This window comes from Columba livia, chromosome 2, assembly GCF_036013475.1.
Source record: "Columba livia isolate bColLiv1 breed racing homer chromosome 2, bColLiv1.pat.W.v2, whole genome shotgun sequence".
NCBI classification, from domain to species: Eukaryota; Metazoa; Chordata; class Aves; order Columbiformes; family Columbidae; genus Columba; species Columba livia.
Genome location: NC_088603.1, coordinates 36,315,756 through 36,334,594, shown reverse-complemented (window position 1 = coordinate 36,334,594; position 18,839 = coordinate 36,315,756). Strand labels below are relative to the sequence as shown.

At 46.8% G+C, this 18,839-nt stretch overlaps 4 protein-coding genes across 9 annotated transcripts in view; all 4 read left to right on the top strand.

Moving 5' to 3' along the window:
• Positions 1-763: 763 nt before the first annotated feature.
• Positions 764-4,191, top strand: HOXA7 (homeobox A7). 2 transcript variants are annotated; one of them, XM_021280854.2, is made up of 2 exons: positions 764-1,343; positions 2,398-4,191. In XM_021280854.2, the coding sequence occupies exons 1-2, from the start codon at positions 962-964 to the stop codon at positions 2,679-2,681; spliced, it is 666 nt and encodes a 221-aa protein (XP_021136529.1). In that variant the 5' UTR covers positions 764-961; the 3' UTR covers positions 2,682-4,191. The 2 variants fall into 2 exon arrangements, with proteins under 2 accessions (XP_021136529.1, XP_005513546.1); XM_005513489.4 differs by having other exon boundaries at positions 810-1,337.
• Positions 4,192-5,193: 1,002 nt separating this feature from the next.
• HOXA6 (homeobox A6) lies at positions 5,194-12,690 on the top strand. 4 transcript variants are annotated; one of them, XM_065051393.1, is made up of 3 exons: positions 5,194-5,428; positions 9,832-10,087; positions 11,407-12,690. In XM_065051393.1, exons 2-3 carry the CDS (start codon positions 10,063-10,065, stop codon positions 11,664-11,666), a joined length of 285 nt encoding a protein of 94 aa, XP_064907465.1. In that variant the 5' UTR covers positions 5,194-5,428; positions 9,832-10,062; the 3' UTR covers positions 11,667-12,690. The 4 variants fall into 4 exon arrangements, with proteins under 4 accessions (XP_064907465.1, XP_064907466.1, XP_064907464.1 ...); XM_065051394.1 differs by having other exon boundaries at positions 5,289-5,428; positions 9,982-10,087; XM_065051392.1 differs by lacking the exon at positions 5,194-5,428 and adding an exon at positions 10,458-10,548 and having other exon boundaries at positions 8,842-10,087; positions 11,407-11,545.
• HOXA3 (homeobox A3) overlaps positions 5,205-18,839 on the top strand; it is a 44,796-nt gene continuing 31,161 nt past the window's right edge. Inside the window, exons 1-2 of one of the 2 annotated variants that reach the window (XM_065051388.1) lie at positions 5,205-5,428; positions 17,291-17,395. The gene's annotated coding sequence lies outside the window, so the exon portion shown is untranslated. The remainder of the gene's footprint in view (positions 5,429-17,290; positions 17,396-18,839) is intronic. The other variant, XM_021280853.2, reaches the window with a different exon arrangement.
• Positions 13,571-16,412, top strand: HOXA5 (homeobox A5). Its single transcript, XM_005513488.3, has 2 exons — positions 13,571-14,377; positions 15,344-16,412. The coding sequence occupies exons 1-2, from the start codon at positions 13,816-13,818 to the stop codon at positions 15,592-15,594; spliced, it is 813 nt and encodes a 270-aa protein (XP_005513545.1). The 5' UTR covers positions 13,571-13,815; the 3' UTR covers positions 15,595-16,412.

The following is an 18,839-nucleotide window of genomic DNA, read 5'->3' as shown; positions in this document are numbered from 1 at the left end:
GGAAGGGCATGGTGCAGCATCCTCAATGGAGAGCCATTCGCATTGTTGGGGCGCCCAGTGTTTAGAAAAGCAGCAACGCTCCCCATCATGTGAGCGTACCGCTGCCGCCTCACGCCTAGGACTATAAGGTGGGTAGGACGGGAAGGCAAAAGGGGCATTAAACAGGCGTCTGAAATTTAAAACTATTTGTAGGCGATTTCTTCAAAGCAGCTTTTTTTTTTCTTTCTTTCTTTATATATATTTTTTTCTTTTGAAGGCGTGAAAGTTGAGTCCCCGACGGTTTTTTTTTTGTTTGGTTGGTTTTGTTTGAGATAGGGTGACTGTTTTTTTCCTAGAAGGTAAACCGGGGGGCTCACTCCAGGGGTCGCCTTGACTTTCAAGGCTCGGGCAGCCCCTTGGAGCCGGCGGCGGTGCGGCGGGGGCCAGGCGTGGCGGGGCCCGGCGGCCGTGGGGGTATCCCCATAAACCCCGCTGCGGAGTTATCCCTCCTCTTCCCCCCACCTATTTTCCTTGCGGAAAGCAATGCTGGAGTGACGAACAACCTCTTTTGAAGTTTATATTTTATTTCTTTTTTTTTTTCTACCCCCCCCGCCGGGTTCCATCTAAAGAACCACATGATGCGTGCGTCCTTCCCGGGGGGCCGAGCGCCCTCCCCTCCCGCGGCGGCGGCGCCGTCGGGGGGAGAGGGGCGGGCGGCGGCGGCTGGAGGGCGCTCCCGGGCGCAGCGGCGGCGCTCCCGGCCCGTCCATGGCCGGGTACCGGCGGGCCGCGGCCGGCACCACCTGTGAGGCGGGCGGGGATTGGCGGGCGGCGTCATATGACCGGTCACGTGCTCGAGGCAGCTCAGTCCAAAAGAAAATGGGGTTTGGTGTAAATCTGGGGGTGTAATGTTATCATATATCACGCTACCTCGTAAAACCGACACTGAAGCCTGCCGGACAACAAATCACAGGTCAAAATTATGAGCTCTTCGTATTATGTGAATGCGCTTTTTAGCAAATATACGGCGGGGGCTTCTCTTTTCCAAAATGCAGAGCCTACTTCTTGCTCCTTTGCAAGCAGCTCCCAGAGAAGCGGCTATGGACCAGGCGCGGGTGCCTTCGCCTCCTCCATGCCCGGCTTGTACAATGTGAACAGTACCATATATCAAAGCCCGTTCTCTTCCGGATACAGCCTGGGCTCTGATGCCTACAACCTGCATTGTTCCTCTTTTGATCAGAACATTCCCGTCCTCTGCAATGAGCTAACCAAACCCAGCTGTGAGAAAGCGGAGGAAAGCAACCTGCACAACCAGGCTGAGCCTAATTTCCGGATATACCCCTGGATGAGGTCTTCAGGTAGGGGCAAGCGGAGAGGGCTTGGAGCCGTGGCAGCCAGGCAAAGCGTGTCGCCAGAATTACTGTCAGCACAGCCTTTATGGTTTTAATTATAGCCGAGGCGCCATTGCGTAGAAAGCCCGTGGCATTGTATGTAAATGAGTATCATAAAACTTTTTATTGCCCAATTAATGGGTTCTAGCCTCGTAAATTTATTTAACTCCATTTGCTATGGAATTTTAGCATTGAGTTGATTTGCGCTGTTTGCTATAGAAATGTGGCGAGTTGGCTGCGGGCTCCCAGAGCCCCCACGGGTAAGCGTCTCCCCTGTCCTCTGCCGAAGTTGGGCAAAAAAAATCCCGGTCGCTGGGGAAAGCGGAGGGGAGAGGGGCTTTTAGGAGCGAGGGACGGGCTGCTGAGGACTTCGCCAGCCCACGTTGCCGAGGTGTGCCACTCTCGTCCCCCCCTGCCCTTTCCACGGAGATAAGGATCTATAGAAATGTACTAAACAGGAAAACAGGGCGGGGGGGGGGGAGCTGGGGGGGTGGGGGGGGAGAGTGTATGAAAAAAGAGAGCTCTCTTCTGGAGCTAAGTGCGATGTATTGTTTACGATCCAGGCGGAGTGGGGTGGGGTGGTGGAGGGAGCCCCCGACATTAAAATAAAATAAATACAGCCCAGCCTTCCAGCTTTTTATTTCCCCTTGCGAAAGTCTGGAAGGTTTTAGGGAAATACATTGCCTGGGGGGAAAGTTCCTCCTCCCAAAAGCAATTTCCTCCCCCACCTCCTCTCCTGAATGCTTTCTCTCCACTTTTTCTAGGTCTCGAGCAACTTATTTTTGCTCTGCCTAAGCAGGGCAGGTCGTGTGGCTGAAATGCCTTTGTTAGGGCAAAGTGGGGAGGCGGGTGAAAGTGAGAGGAAGGGATCATTCACTCTCGCTGGTCCACTTTTTGTTTATTTTAAAAATAGTAATATTAAGAAAAAAAAAAAAAAAGGAGAAAAAAAAAAAAGAGAGAAAAAAAAGAGAGAAAACTTTCCACCTCTCTTCTTGCCTAACTCCCGGCCGTGTGTGCCTGCTTTCAGGTCCAGATAGGAAGCGAGGGCGCCAGACCTACACCCGCTACCAGACCCTGGAGCTGGAGAAGGAATTCCACTTCAATCGTTATCTGACTCGGCGGCGGAGAATAGAGATCGCTCATGCCCTCTGCCTGACGGAGAGGCAGATCAAAATCTGGTTCCAAAACCGGAGGATGAAGTGGAAGAAGGAGCACAAGGAGGAGAGCTCCAGCACCCCGGCTCCCAACGAGCCCACGTCAGCAGCAGCCTCTGTCGAGAAAGTGGAAGAAGACGAAGAGGAGGAGGACTAAGGAGTCCCACTCGAGGAAGTGATCTCTTAGTATAATGTATGCACATGACAGTTGGAAAAGCTCCCTTTAAAGAAAAGAAGAAGAAGAAAAAAAGACTCACAGATTTTATTAAAAAAAAAGTTCCCTTTAATAATCATCTTGCAACCGAGCATTTGCAAACATGAAAACGTTTATTGCGGTGGTTTTCCAGCCTTCTCTCCACTCTCCCGTACTCCTCAAACCTGCCCTGTACCGAATCTTTTGGTAATATCGCCTAAGAGCATCCTACAATCTTTTATTTTTTCGTTCATCCAAACCTGGGTGGGTTTGTCCAGGGGACATTTCAGTGAGAGAACTGCTGCTTGCACAGATAGTAAACCATGACCTTCCGAAGTGACTACCTGACTCAATAGTCCAAATCACGTGTAAGGGGAAAAGTGCATTAGGCTCACATTAAGAAAAACTACCTAATTTTGAATAAGTAGCTCTGCACTTCTCTTTTTTTTTTTTGTTATTGTTAAAAAAGTATTATAACTAACAGTTACACTAACAAAAGCTTAAACAGCAAGTAAGGGGGAAAAAAAGTTGTTCCACAAACCACTACAATCTACAGCAATGATTTGTACTACCTATTTTCAAGACTACCTATATATCTTGCTCCGCCTACCTATCTTCGAAAGTATACTGTATTTTAGTAGTGAAAATAAGATAACATTACTAATGTGAATCGCGAAATGCTTTTAGAAATGTAAGTGTAGTCGTTTGAAAAGCACGCATCAATAGCTTTGGTATAGAATTTGGTACCGAAAAGGCTGAATATATTTAAATTTAAAATAATATATTTATTCCAAAGCAATTATAAATGAAAACCATATGCTGCAATATATCTTTGTTCTCGATTCTTTACTATTTCGAGTGAGAAAGCAAACACACGCCAATATTGTACAAAGCGGTTTAACATCACCCATTGGCTTCTACCTTCGGCTGCCTCTGCTATAGGCCGTTTTCTTATTCTAGGTTGATCTTACTTAATATAGCGGAAAGTGTTATTTCAAAAGTAAATTTAAATGGCCATGTAATCACCGTTAAAAAAACACGATTGTTTGTCCTGATTATCCGAAGGTGTTAATATATAATACCGTGAATTTTCCTACGATAGCAGATACTGTATATTGGAACGATTTTTTTTTTTTTTTTTTTGTCATTTATATTCGTCTTGGAACTCATTTGTAAGATCATGTCATAAATCGGGAAGTATGTAATTGATTTGGAAACTTTGTAGCATGATGTATTGTTAAGAACTCTGTATAAATCCGTCTTGAAGGTTTGGCTAAAGTTTATTCAAAAATTGTATGTTACAATGTGTTTCGATGTGTTCGTTGTGAACATTTGGATATGCCGTGTAAGTATTGGAAGTGGAAAAAAAATAATGTATGTGAACTCTCTTTGGAAGTGATACCGTGTTCAAGTATCTCCCACGATAAATGTGTTTTATGTTACACAGAAAATAAATATGCTTGTTGACAATGAATTGTGTTTCTTTATTAGGAAGGAGCATAAAAATAAATTACACAAACAAATAAAGAAATTAGGCTATATAGGGTTGTGGGTTTTTTTCGTAATCAGACAAAAAAATTCCAAGGTGATGAATTGATAATAATCAGTCAATTTCTCTATCTCGACTTTATGATTTTTTTTTTTTCCCCCTAGCGCAGTTGATTAATAAAGCGGAAAGCCTTCTGTATGGGAGGGCTTCCTTCCACCGGGTTCCCGAGTCCTCTTGAAATCATAACCCCAGTCCAGGCGGCCGGCGACCAAGCAAAAATCACACGCAGTGAAATAATATTTGGTAATGAACGGAAAGTGCGATGCAAAACTTCCAAGTATAAATGATCTTGTCGGGGAGGTATGTGGCTTGTGCGTGCGGCTTTCAGGGAGTGGGTGCATCAAAAAGGGGAAAAATCGACCCACTTTAGCAAATGTATCATTTTTGTCAGGTACTATATAACATCAAGAAGATCTAATATTTTCATTTTTTTTTCAAAAAATAAAATAAAAATAAATCTCGCCCGAAAAGTCCCTTTATTCGGCGGGGTAAATACAGGTAGAACCAAGGAATCATTTGCGCGGAAGTTCCCTTTTTCTACTACATTCCTTCCTGGTTAACGTACTAATTGTAATTTTAATAAAATTAGTGCAAACTCCAGGTCTTTTAAAAAAACTCCAGCGCTGCCTCTGTGGTAAGATGGCGCCTCTCTAAGACCTGCCTCTTCTTAGTGATGAGGAAAAGGCCATAAATCCGTTGTTGTTTATGAAAATTTACAACTTTGCAATACAACTTTATGAGTTGTTCGGTTTTTCCATTGGTCGTTGTCGGTCATGTGGATGGTAACCGTGAACATGAACTTTTTTATAATTTCCCTTGCGAGAATAGAGCCGCATTCTTTTGCTGAGCTCTGTCCTGCTTCGGATCTCTCTGGCTTTCAATCCCCATTTCATTTGTTCTTTGTAAGGCAATAGCGAACCAAGTGTGCGGAGGTTCGGCATAAGCAGCCGCCTAGAACACAGATCCGGGATGGCAATTTCCAGTTCCCCCGCTGGAAGGTGTGGCATATTGGATTCAAAGCACTGGCGTGGCAGATTTTCAACTTGCAACCTGGCTAATTTCCTGCTTCTTCTGGCACCAAAAGGAGGGCGATTCGTCTCCTGTGCAGCCAAAGCGACAGCTGTCAAAGTCGCAGGGGCTCCTGTGAGCCAGAACCTAAAAGGTGAGAAATGTATATGACACTACCGTAAGCAGGGAAACATGGTTTAATACGTTTAAATATTAGACATGTGCAATTAAACAAAAAAAGGAGGTGGATGCAGCTCAGTTGATTTCGACTTAATCAGTGCATGCAAAAATATGCCTAAATAAAATGTCTACTTTCTATTATTTAGCAAGAAAGCCGTGATTTTTTTTTTTTTTCACTAAGTTTATTTCTGTTTGCGTTTGCCAGGGGATTGCAGTGACATTCAGGTTATTTTATAACAATTCAGGCTTGCAGCATCGGTCCGAGGGGATTTTTTTTTCCCCGCACGAGGAAAAAAAATTCCCCCCCCCCCAACATTAAATGCATTAAATGTTTTTTTCGCAGCATTAACTTAAAGTTCATTTGCGGCACCTGAAATTTAGATGTAATTTATTTTTTACTGTTTCGGTAAAAAAAAACCAAAACAAAACAGCAGTCAACACAATGTCTCCTGGCTCCCCTGGCATATCCAGGGGAAAGGTTATTTCTAGACGGGAGGGAAACAGCGCGAATGTGCCTTTGATTTTCTTTATCAGATCTTTATCAGCCTGCAAAATCCTCGTGCCGTGGGTCCCTCGGAACAGCGTTCCCGGCGCTTTCCGGCGTGGGCGGCTTGCGCGCCTCGGTTGTGCGGAGTGGGCTTTGCAGCGGCTAAACTGTTTTCAGTGCTGGAGACGGAGCTTTTTTTTTGCTTTTTTTTTTTTTTTTTTTCCCCTTGTCTCTCCTTGTTGTGACTGTTACGGTGCGGCGGTGGGGCGGGGAAGCGGTGGCTGGCGGGCTGGTGCCCCGCGGTGTGTGCCGATGGGGGAGAACGGGGCCCCGGGGACGGCGCCTCCGAGACCCCCCCACCGCCGCCGCCCGGCTCCACTCCCGCCTCCTCATGGCGAATGAGCGGCTCGGTGTGCTTTAAGTGTTGGCTCCGGCTCTGCTTGTGCTGCCGGGCTGATAAAGCATTGCATTTGCATTGCATTGCGGTATCTGCCGGACTGGAGCTGCAGTGAGCGCCGGATTATTTATTGCGGGGCCGCGGGTGCTCAGTGCTGCCACGGCGTGGCGAAACGGCGGAGGCGGGCGCGGAGCGGCCCCCGCAGCCCCGGGAAAGGGTAGCGCCGGGAGTCTGCGCTGCTCGGAGGAAGCCCAAATAAAAGATGAAGGAAAAAAATAAAAAAAAAAATAAAAAAGAAAAGAAAAATAAGAAATCCGGCCTACCCTTCCTACGGGAGCATCGGAGCTCGCCTCCGAGCAAGATATTCCGGCAGGGCCGGCTCTGCCCCCTCCCCTTCCCCTCCGCGTGTACCTCGGTGTGTGTCAAATGTAAAATATCACCGTGGGAGCTGGCTGGGGAGGACCCGCCCGCGTCCCCTCGGCCAGGTTCCCGATACCCCGCCAGTCTAAACAACGGTTCGCCTTGCTCAAACTGTTTGGATTAGGAGCTATTAGTTAAAGATTGGTTTTGGTGACGCTGCCGAGCATGAGAAGGATTCGTAAGTGGTTTTGTATACGAGGAGAAGGAGGCTTTTAAGCTTAAGAGGGTAATTGCCCCCGCACCTGTATCCCAGGGTGGCTGGGCTTACTGGTTGGGTTTTCGGCGGGAGGATGAAGGTGAAGTGTTTGGCGGAGGAGGTGTTAGGGGTGCGGAGAATTCCGAAAACAAATAAAAGGCGGATGAAATACATGGGTATCGAAAAGTGTTACTTTGTTGCGGTGGCAAAATGGAGCAGCTGGCTTTTTGCTTTCCTGGGGGGGGAAATGGTGAAGGGAAACTGCTGCAAAATGTGTCCTGGCAGGGCATTTCCCTGGCAAGGCTCGAGGGGAACAGATTATTGTAATTCGGGGTTTTCTGGGGGTAGGGGGAGGAGCGGAGAGGACGCCTGAATGTGACTGAAGCGGAGATTGCAGTGCAGATTGTTTAGCTGTCACTGTAACTACTCTAACACGACCCAGCCAGGCAAACGTGCACATTTCATTCCCTTTAAATTGTGGGATCAACGAATAAATGTTTTTTTTTTGCTGCCTGCGATCAGACTTTCGACAGGACGCAAAAAATAACTTGAAAAAGAGGAAAGAAACAAAAAAGAAAAGGAGAGGAAAAAAACAATTCAATCTGTAAGCGATGCTGTAAAATGTAAATATGAGTAAGCCTGGAGATTTTTTTTTTTTTTTTTTTTAATTTTGGTCTCATGTGATGGATTCAAACAAAAGACCCTCTGGTCACAACTTTTTAAAACAGGGCCGGTGGGTTTCGCCTGTCCCGAGTATTCATCTTTCACGATGCGTTTTCGTTCTGACCTATGTTGGTGAAAATCTGCTCTTTTTAAAACCTCTTTGTATTTAGCGTGTTGTGTGCTTGTTTGCTGGTGTTCCCTGCTTTTTCTTTTTTTTTTTTTTTTTTCTACTTCATTCGCTCTGCGTAGGAAAAAAAACTTCTTCTGGAGAAGGCTGAGTTTCAGGAAATACACGTTTCTGAAATGACCTCCCAAAGTATGCAGCTAGTGAGCTGTAATTCTACCAGGTGTGTTTATGGATTAACCAGGCTGAAGAGGTTAAGGAAGTTGACCAAAAAATTGGAGGCCATCAACATCTGAATGTGAAAGTCCAGCTGAGACTGTGAACAATACAAACTATTGTGGAGAGATGTTTAAACTCACTACTGTTTTATAGGTATCGTAATCTGCCCCCGGAAATGAGGCGAATAGGCTCTCAACAACAACAAAACTCTCCTTTGAAAGCTACTTTAGGAAACGAGGTTGATACGAATGTCACTTTCTCTCAAAGTGCGTTTAAAATTGGCTATCCAATCTGTTGTAATGGGCAAGGATTATTAGTAAACACAGCTTGGAAGGAAAAACATCATGTTATCTCCAGGAACTGCAGGGTTACGGCTGAATTAAAAGCGCCTCAGCGAATTTCATCAGCATTGTTACTGACGAAACTGTTACTCATGTTACTGTTACTGTCCCTGCCCTGAGCCAAGAATTATATTTCCGCTATGGGGTAACTGCCATGTTGAAAAATGAAGGTGGAAATGTTTGTTTCACGTTTTTTTTCCCCTCTTAAAGACACACATCCCCGTTTAGTCAAATCGTTCGGAGCAACACCGAAACCGATTGGCTTCTGCTGACTCATTAGCAGGGCTGTATTAATTAGGAATATTCTTACTGGCTCGTTTTCGAACTTGAATGTTTGATTCCCTCGTCTCGATTCTGGCGGGGGGGACTTGGGGAGAAGAGACACGTGGAACTTTATCTGAGCTGCTCGGGGGGCGCCGGGAGTCCACCCAGCTCTTCCCGGGGCCTTCTCGGGCACTTGGTGCAAGAGAAAAATCCCCCTCCCCAGAATGCCACCGTTTCCTGCCCCAGCCACAACCTCCGCGGTAGTTATGGGTATGTTCATTAAGATACGAGATCTCTTCCGCGCAGGACGTGTTAACCTCTCTCACAAAAGCTGGGTTCGGCGCCGGGGCAGGGTCCCCGAGCTCCAAAGGGAAGCGTCAGCTTCACCTCTGGATGCGGTTATGGCATCGCGGTGGGAAAATGGAGAGGCCGGACGGCCCCCCCTCCGCGCTGCGCGGCTCTCCGCTCCCCATTTCACGTGCTCAGTCCGCTCCAAACTTTCCCTCCGCAGCATCCTCCACTGCCTCCTCCGTCGAAGAGCCGGGGGCGGCTAGCCCGCCCTGCCCACGGGGTTGCGCAGCTCCCTTGGGGCAGACTCGTCTGTCGTGGGGCCACCAACTTTTAAGGTCGCCCCCCTACACACACCTCCAGCGGCCGGGGCGGGGGGGGTGACCCGTCCGCCACTGTCACCCTGCCCGCGCTGCCTGTTTCTGCCGGGAATTATTATTATTATTATTATTAATAACATTACTTTTCTTATTATTGGAATATTTTTCCTCCGGAGGGGCGGTGCCGCCCCGGGGGCGCGGCCGGTCCCCGCGTGGTTGCGCGGCGTTGCGCGGGGCTGCGCGGGGCGGCGCGGAGGGGCCGGGGCTGCCGGTAAGTTGGCGGCGCGGTGGCGGCGGCCCCGGGGGAGCGGGCGCCGCGCGCGCTCCCATTGGCCGCCCCGCCGTCAGCTGCTCCTATTTTCTGCTGTCGCTTTTGGCGCTCGGCCATCCAGAAACAAACCACTTCGATGACTCCTAATAGTTATCGCCAGATGTACTAATACACAACAAATCACGGTCCGGGAGAGGGGGAGAGCAAATGAGTTCCTATTTCGTGAATCCCACTTTCCCGGGGAGCCTGCCCGGGGGCCAAGACTCTTTCCTCGGGCAGATCCCCCTTTACCCGGCGGGCTACGATGCTCTCAGGCATTTTCCGTCTTCGTACGGGGCAAGCAGTCTGCAGGACAAGACTTACACCTCACCTTGTTTCTACCAACAGTCCAACACCGTCATTGCTTGCAATCGGGCTTCCTATGAGTACGGAGCCTCTTGTTTTTATTCGGACAAGGAAATTAGTAGCGCCTCTCCCTCCGGCAGTGGCAAACAGAGGGGGCCCGGGGACTACCTGCATTTTTCTCCTGATCAACAGTACAAATCCAGCGGAGTGCAAGCCAAAATTGTAAATGACGAAGGCACCGACCGGAAGTACACGAGCCCTGTTTACCCCTGGATGCAGCGGATGAACTCCTGCGCTGGTAAGGCATTTCGATGCAATCAAGGAGGGGGGGTGGGGAGAAGGAAGGAAAAGTTTATTTCCTGAAGAATTTTTTGTTTGTTTGTTTGGTTCTTAGACAATGTCCAGGCTTCTGGAGGGACACGGTTCCTTCAGGGCAATGTGTAACGTGACACCTTCCCAGGTTATTTTAGACCTGGCACATTGGCACCCTGGGAACGGTGGCCGAGACCCCAGCTTGTGAATTCACTGGTGAAAGTTATTGAGGAATCCTTAGGAAGCAGGAAAAAAAAAAAAAAAAAAAAAAAAAAAAGGAATATAAAAGGAGCAGAGCAGTTTTGCCACGTTCCTAAAGCCACCCCAAAGCTTCTCCTCCTCTTCTTCCTTGTCAGAGAGTGATGCAGGGAATATGCCCTCTGTACTGAGGATCCTATGCATTTGTGGCACGTTCCTCCTCACCCCCCTCCCCCAGCTCATTAGCCTGTAAGTATTGGATATTGAGAGCACGTTTCTGGGGCCGTGGGCGCACTTCCATGGCACCGCCGATTTTCTCTGACTTACAAGTGAACTTCACATAATTGAACTATTCTGTCCAGGAGTGGTGCTGGGGGGTGGGGAGGGTTGTATTGGGGTGGCACTTATATTTAATAATCCCATATTGAGACGTTTACTTCCAGAGTTTGCTAATGACTCCCCTCCTACCGAGTTTGTGTTTGCTGGACTGTGGGTCTAATTCATTTTTTGGAAAGTTAAACTTTTAGCAAGACCATTCTAATGCTGCTTTGCATTCAAGGGCAATAAATTCCGGAGCAAATGGCAAAGGATCTTCTATGATCTTTAGCTGATGTCTATAATTATACTTAAATTACAGACCCTCTGTAGTCACAGCCATGGCAATAGAGTGTGTTTGTGTAAACACACTCGCATATGCCTGCACACACACACACATGCGTGCAGCTCCCCGGATCGCACACTTGTGTATGTGTGTGCGCGCACACAGGCTCTCAACATGCAGAGGAAAGCCACTGCTTAGCGATTCACACGGGTGCTACCTACTTCACTTTCGCTAGGTCCACATTAAAGCCTCTTTATATCCTAGTCACCCCACCACCCTAAGCCCGCTGCACATCCGTATTTACAGCTAGTCAGGCACGAGAAAAGGAATAAGAGGGGGGGGGGAACCTCCAGGAAACCAGAGCAGCCCACCCCCCCAACAGCTCCCTCCCCCCCCGCCGCCCCGTGATCGTGCCTGCAAAAGGAGGCAGAATATACTAACCGTTCTTTCTGGTATGAAATCACTGGGCCCTGTCCAATGCGATCATTTTGTCTTTACTTCTACAGGTACAGTATATGGAACTCATGGGAGACGAGGGAGGCAAACTTACACCAGATACCAAACGCTAGAGTTAGAGAAAGAATTTCATTTTAACAGATACTTAACCCGAAGACGACGTATTGAGATTGCAAACGCTCTCTGCCTTACTGAACGCCAGATTAAAATATGGTTTCAAAACAGGCGGATGAAATGGAAAAAGGAAAACAAATTCATAAATTCCACACAGCCCAGCAGCGAAGAAACAGAGGAAAAGTCAGGGGAGTAGAACCACATTTAATAAACGCTACCAGGCCTTTCCTTAGCGCTTACTATTACCATTACTATTACTATTATTATTTACCTTGTGTTCCTTCTGCTACTAAAATCTGATAGGTTTGTCACAGTCTATTAATTCCCAAAAGGCTTGGTTAAAATACGTACATTTGCAATCATCTGTAACTCTAATATATGTGGAAGTCCTAGCTTTCGAGCTACAGGCATGTATGTATATAACGACCTTTCCAAAGTGCAGATGGCATTGCTTAAAACTAGTATAGAAATGGCCCAGATTTTTAAACATTTGAGGTGAGCATCTGTATGTTGGTGAGTGTCCCTGGTGTGCTTGTGTGAGAAGAGATAAGCGAGTGATTTTTTTTTTTTTTTAATTAGAATTGTTCATATTGCAGAAATACGAAGGATTTTAGAAAATCTTAGGTTTATATTTTTGTTAGCTCCTGCTACGTCGGGCTGTGTCGTTATGCTGTTTTTGGTAGCTTATGGTCTGCAGGGGAGGAAAAAAAAGTTTTACGCATGTGTAAGATATTTAAATAGCAAAAAGAAGACAAATCGTTAAAAAAAAATCGTTGTGTAAAGCCCTAGGTATAAACTTGCAGTTAAAGCGAAGATGAATTGCAGGGAGATTCTTTTTAAAATGCCGCTAAACTGCCTAATCTGCACTACTAGTACTAAAGGAAAAACTCGGCGTTAAACTTCAGAGGAAGCAAGGGAAGAGGTTTAGAAGCGGGCGAATTTCTGTGTTTCCCGTTGAGCTTACACTGAGGTTTCGGTGAGCGCAGCTCTACACCGAAGGGGCTTTGAATTATGGACTACATTTCCTAGGGCTTCGTGGGATTGGGTCGACCTTTCATCTTCTTTTTCTTTGTTTATTTAAAAAAATGTGTCTGACATATTAACCCGGGGATCTTCTACCCTGTTTTTGTGGTATCTTAATTCGCACTCTCATTTATTAGCACTGGGGGAAAAAAAAAAATAAAAGATAGATAATCTAAATAAAAGTAGCTGCCATAAAATGCTTCCACTTCGCGTTCTGTATAAGGAAAATAAGCGCAGCGAAAATATTGACTACTATATAGGTTATATATCTCTATATTATATTGTGTGTGCGTGAGTGTGCGTGTGAAACTATGTACAAATAGACTTGTATGCGCATCAAGGCTCTATTGTTTGGAAGGCAGCACATTTTGGGCTACTGCTCTAAATATTTTAAAAGCCAAATCTAGAAAATACTAATGCAAAATGGCTACCGCTGCATTTAGATTTTGTGGTTGTGTTTCTTTTTTCTTTATTTTGAAATTTTTATGCTTTTTCCGAGATGCGGAAAAATAACGGCGGCCGTAAAGCCGCCTGGAATTTGACCCCCTAGTAGGAAAAATGTTGCACGATTTTTATCTTTTATAGCTACCTGCCATTGCAGATCGGCAGGACCCGGGTGCCTCTCGAAACCTCTGGTACGGAAAAAAAAGGGGGGACAAAAAAAAATAATTAAACAAAAAAAATCTATAAAATGAACATAAGCGTTGCCAGCATCCGAGGAGGTATCATGTAGGGTTTGTGAACTGGTGTGAATAGCCTCGCCCGGAGCAGACAACGGGCACAAAGCGTAGCACACAGGGCTCTCGGGCGGCCGGACGGGGGGAACGAACCCCGCCGACCCCGCCGCCTCTCTGCCCGCTCCCGGTGCCGCTGGTGGCGGCGGTGGCGCCGGGCGCAGTGGCGGCGCTCCCTGCTCCGCGCGTCTCCGCGCCGCTCCGCGCCACCGTCGGGGGCCGTCACCCCGGGCCGACCCCGCGGAGCCGCCGTCATCCCCCGCGCCGCCAGCGGGTGGCGCTGGAGGCCGGCGGACGGGCGGGCGGTGGCGGCGGCGGCGCGCAGCGGCGGCGCGCCCCGGGCCGCCCGCGCCCTCCCAGCTCCCCCACCAGTGCACGAGTTTACCTCTAGAGGTCATCAGGCAGGATTTACGACTGGACAACAAAAGCACGTGATGTGAAGCCGTACCCCATATTTGGGTGCCTACGTAGGAGGGAACCAAGTACATGTCCCAGTCATTTCCATAATTCATCATAAATTGTGCAAGGGTGCTATAGACGCACAAAACGACCAAGAGCCACAAATCAAGCACACATATCAAAAAACAAATGAGCTCTTATTTTGTAAACTCATTTTGCGGTCGCTATCCAAATGGCCCGGACTACCAGTTACATAATTATGGAGATCACAGCTCGGTGAGCGAGCAATACAGGGACTCCGCCAGCATGCACTCCGGCAGGTACGGATACGGCTACAATGGCATGGACCTCAGCGTCGGGCGCTCTGCTTCCACCCACTTTGGTGCCAATGAGAGACCCCGCAGTTACCCGGCCAACACCACCTCTGCCTCGACAGAGCCCAGGTACAACCAGTCCGCGACGGCTTCCCACTCGCCTCCCCCTGACCCTCTGCCCTGCACCGCCGTGGCCGGTTCGCCTGTCAGCGAGAGTCACCACGGGGTGAAAAACTCCCTCGCCAACTCCACCAGCACTTCGTCCAATTCCAGCAGCAACACGCACATCAGCAGAGACGGGGTTGGCACCTCGTCTGGGACTGAGGAAGACACTCCAGCAAGCAGCGAGCAGGCAAGTGCCCCGACCGACCAAAGCACAGCCCAGCCTTCACAGCCCCAGATCTACCCCTGGATGCGAAAACTGCACATAAGTCATGGTAAAGCAAATACCCTGTTCTTTCTTTATTTCTCTGGAGGAAAAGGAGGATTTAATGTAAACCGGGTGGCTGCGCCGAGCAAGGTCGGGGAGAGGGGGAAAGGGGGAGAGGAGGGCGTGAGAACGGGCAGCCTCCGCGAACAGCATAACTCTGCTAGCAGGGAAGTATGCTCTCTTCTCCGGGCAAGTCCTCCCCCAAAAGAAAAAACCTCCCGGCCCCAAAAACCCAGCCCGCCCGGCTCCCAGCGCCGGCCCCGGCGGGCAGCGGGGGAGCAGAAAGCGCCTTTCCGAAGGAGGATCGGGAGCCGAGGCTGCTCCCGGCTCTCCTCTGCAAGGGGAATCCTCCAGCGGGAACGGCGCGGCTGACCCCATTTATTTTGCCGAGCCATATTAAAAAGAGAATAGGAGAGGGCGAAGAGGGCAGTTTTCACTGCTGGGAAGCCGTGGGGGAGGGGGGACAGTCGCCCCAAACTCCGGGGGAACGAGCTTGAGGGGCGCGGGGAAGCGGAGCAACTTTCAGCCCCGGGTACCTGCCCTGTCCTTGCTGCTGGGGGAGCGACCGAGGGCTCGCTGCTTCCCAGAGCCTTCCCCAGCTCAGCCGTGGGAAAGGGTTGCACGCTTCAGCTTTTCTCTCCCAGCCCTGAAAACTAGCTAGCAGCAGAGGCATGCTACAAACCGGCTCATCTAAGGGAGAGGTGGGGGAAGATAGCCTTAAAAAGCCCCCAATAAATCAATTTTAGAAATCGAACCCCAAATCCAAGCGAAAACTTACCGAGACCACCAAATTCCCCTCCCCCAAATCGTTCCTAAAAGGGTCTGGAGGGGGAAACTTGTTGAGCGTTTATCCAAACCAGAAACAGAACCAAGAAGGACTGAGAATAACGGTCCTGGTCCATAGTAGCTGCAATAAGACACGAAGGCTCCGAGTGGCTGCTGAGAATCTAAATCATGTACTTTTCTCTTCCAGACAACATAGGGGGACCAGAAGGGAAAAGGGCTCGGACTGCTTACACCCGCTATCAGACCTTGGAGCTGGAAAAGGAATTTCACTTCAATAGATACCTGACCCGCAGAAGAAGGATTGAAATAGCACATGCTCTTTGCCTCTCAGAGAGACAAATAAAGATCTGGTTCCAAAACAGGAGAATGAAATGGAAAAAGGATAATAAGCTGAAAAGTATGAGCATGGCAGCTGCAGGAGGGGCATTCCGTCCCTAAGCGTTTGATCAATTAAAAGTACTGAGCAGTATTAGCTGACCCTGCGTCTCATGTCAGTACTAAGTTGACTTTCTAAAACTTCCTTGTGTTACTTCTGTGAAGAAACCCTGTTATTGTCGCCCTTATTCATCTTTTAATCATGAGCCTGTTTATTACCATTCTCTCGCGTGTATAAGTAGATCTGCTTTTATCGTACATTTCTTTGTCTTGAATGGCTTTGTCTTGAAAAAAATAATAGATGTTTTAACTTATTTATATGAAGCGAGCTGTGTTACTTGAAGTAACTGTTAAAACAAAACATAACTAAACAAAAAAGAACAAAAAAAAAGGTTAAAAAAAAAAAAGAGAGAGAGAAAGAAGCCCTCCCCCGGTTTAGTACAAATGTTATGTGTTGCACTCAACCTGCTTAACTGTGCATGTGTGGTCAAGTGTTAATGTCTGTATAGCTCCAAGCTGTTAAAAATATTTTTATTCAAACTACCTATATAATTCCTGTGTAATTAATGCTGTTGTAGAGGTGAAATGATGAAATCAACTGAACTTGTCCTACGTGTAGTGAATAGTGAATCTGTGACGAAAACTGTGATTCCAAGCAGTATGTCCTTGCTGTGCCTTTGTATATGACTCTTTGCACGAACTCTTAGAAGTGGCTCTTATTAAGCGCAGCTTCTGTGATGTATGTTTTTTGTGAACAAAGTTACAAATATAGTCAAAGTCTGGCTGTTTGAGCAAACTGTGATCAGCATTTTTTTTTTTTTGTATTTGTTTTTAAAAAAACTGACTGGAAATCAACAAAAAAATAAACTTTCTATTGTAAAGTTTTCGTGATCTGGTTTGTGCAAAGCAAGAAGTTGTGCTTCTTGGTTTGCCTCTGAAAAAAAAAAAAAAAAACCAACCCAAAAAAAACCCAAACGTGCAGAGTATATAATAATATTTTACCTGGCTCCTGCTGCACGTTACGAATGGTAGATGCTGCGGTTGTCCGCTACCAATATTTTTAATTGAAAGTTTGACCGTAAGTTCTTCCCCACTGATTTCTCGCTAGGAGGAAAACTGCGTGGTAGGACCACAATCAACACCCTTTGTGAGTGAATCAACTGTTAGCTGTTTGCTGATGGTTGGGGAAAAAAAAAAAGTGCTTTGTTAAAACACGCTGCGAACTCTAAGATGTGTTTGCATCGCTCCAGAATTTATCCTGTGGTTTCATTAAGTATATTTGCAGGACAGCCACGTCTGAGCTCTCTGCGCCTATTAGTAACCCTCGCTAGCCACATTCCCACTTTTCACCCTTTAAAAATTTTTGTTTTTCCTCGCTACAATTAGTTTGCTATAAACGTAATGTTACTTACCCCATCAGAGCTTGAATGGTTAACTCTTCTGAGCTTCTAAGAGCAACTAAAGATTTGCACATTTACTGACTGGTTACATTGATGCCTTCCCTTAAAAGTTATAAAACAGTAAACTTTATAAGCTCCAGTTCCGGCTATATGACATTTGGGTGCCAAATGAATAGGGTTTTGTCTATGAATTAGATCGTAAAATCATCCATAGCACAGACAGATAGGCTCACTGGCTATAAAAAGTCACGTGGTGCCATTAAAGTAAGTTTTATGGTTTTGGGGAGTTGACATCCAACATTATATACCACATAACATATAATCTCACTGACGCTGGACTTCATTTGACTCTTTTGCAGGCTACGTGTGCCTCCTGGCCATTCTAATTGTCAGGTTTAGGGACAGAAGTATCCAAACCACAAGTTCTCAATACTGTATGAAAAATGGCTCCTTGCAAGTCAAAGGTAAGTTTTGTGCACAAGTTCCTTAAAGTTTATTTGTACAGTGGGGAAGCCGAGGCTCCCGCTCGCTCTGGCTGCCTCTCGCCTCTCTCTCTCTTTCTTCCTTTCTCTTTCTCTTTCTCTTTCCTTTCCTCTCCGCCTGGAGCTTTTCAGGACGGTCCCACCGAGCCCTAGAGGCAGGATCAACCACTAATGATCCAGGTTGCGCTGCAAATCCACCCCATCCCTTCACTCGCAGCAGCGAGCTCTCTATTTTAATGATCAAATCAAAGTAAACCACAATAAGCGACTTTGGCAGAGATGGATTTTGGGGCCTAGCTTTAATCACTTTGACTACCGCAGAAGATAATTACTTCCTTTGCTCCAATAGACTCTCCAAGTTTGGAGAGGTTTTGTTTAGCAAAGAGTAGTTACTGCAGGCGATTAAAAAAGGGAAAACAAAATAGATAGGGCTTGATATTATCTGGGCAGTGTCTTATGTAGGCATGATAGAGTTGGAGGCGTGCTGATGTGGTAATAATCTTTGGATTGGTGAAAGATGTTGCACATCAGAACTAGTATTAAAATGGCACAGGCTGTACTGGAGCGCTTAAGATTCCAGTTTCTGTGTTGGGTTGTGCAGAAAGCTTTAGCTATGTGTACATGTCCATCTGTGAGCGTATGATGTGTTTTGGGGATGTGCATTGCTGTAACTTTTTCCCAGCTCCTATATGTAATTGCATAAACATAAGTATATTTAAACTATGTGCGTGCGTGCATGCATGTACAAATTGATGTATATGCTTGTATAAAGCCGTGCACATGCATACCTATGTCTAATATCGGTGTATTAATGTATACAAAGGGTGTGTATGTGTGTATAGATATATACTTTCCATTGAGTTTTTTTTTTTTTTAAGCGAACCAATTGACTGTAACTTGTAGCATTAATACAAGAGACTACAGGTCATTAGAGTGCTGCAAATTATGAAATACGGGCTTGGTTTATTGAAGATTGTAAATATCCCCCTAGCTCTGCTCTCCCTCTCTGCCTTATATTGCTGGCTGCCATTGTGGGGTAGGCCCCAGCTGCGTGTTTACTTCAACATTCTTTTTATTTAAGTGGACTGTTCTCACTAGAGTGTGATTACTCAGCAATAAACTTTATGGCCGGATTTAACTTTAGTCTTTGAATTTCCAGGACCTGAATGAAAGGGTGAAAGGGACTCTCTTTCTGTGGGTAGCAATCAGGCCTGATGCTTATCCTTTGAGCTGTTACTTATGTGAGTGATCTCAGGGGGTGCAGACTGACTAGTTGGGGGCTAAGGAAGAGGTCTGAAAGTTGCCTAAAAAAAACAAAAAAAAAGTATAACCAGCAGTGAGTATCTCTTTCTCTGATTAGGTTTGGTGTAGCAGAGATTCAGCGTATTGCGTTGTTTTCTTTCATGTGTTATAAACTCAGGTTTGC

What these genes read in the sequence shown, in the direction of transcription:
- HOXA7 (XM_021280854.2), top strand. Translation starts at nt 962, where the DNA reads ATGAGCTCTTCGTATTATGTGAATGCGCTTTTTAGCAAATATACGGCG. An exon ending in GATGAGGTCTTCAGGTAGGG is followed by an intron (nt 1,344 to 2,397) that starts GCAAGCGGAGAG and finishes GCCTGCTTTCAG; the next exon opens with GTCCAGATAGGAAGCGAGGG.
- HOXA6 (XM_005513487.4), top strand. Translation starts at nt 9,652, where the DNA reads ATGAGTTCCTATTTCGTGAATCCCACTTTCCCGGGGAGCCTGCCCGGG. An exon ending in GCGGATGAACTCCTGCGCTG is followed by an intron (nt 10,088 to 11,406) that starts GTAAGGCATTTC and finishes TTACTTCTACAG; the next exon opens with GTACAGTATATGGAACTCAT.
- HOXA5 (XM_005513488.3), top strand. Translation starts at nt 13,816, where the DNA reads ATGAGCTCTTATTTTGTAAACTCATTTTGCGGTCGCTATCCAAATGGC. An exon ending in AAAACTGCACATAAGTCATG is followed by an intron (nt 14,378 to 15,343) that starts GTAAAGCAAATA and finishes TTTCTCTTCCAG; the next exon opens with ACAACATAGGGGGACCAGAA.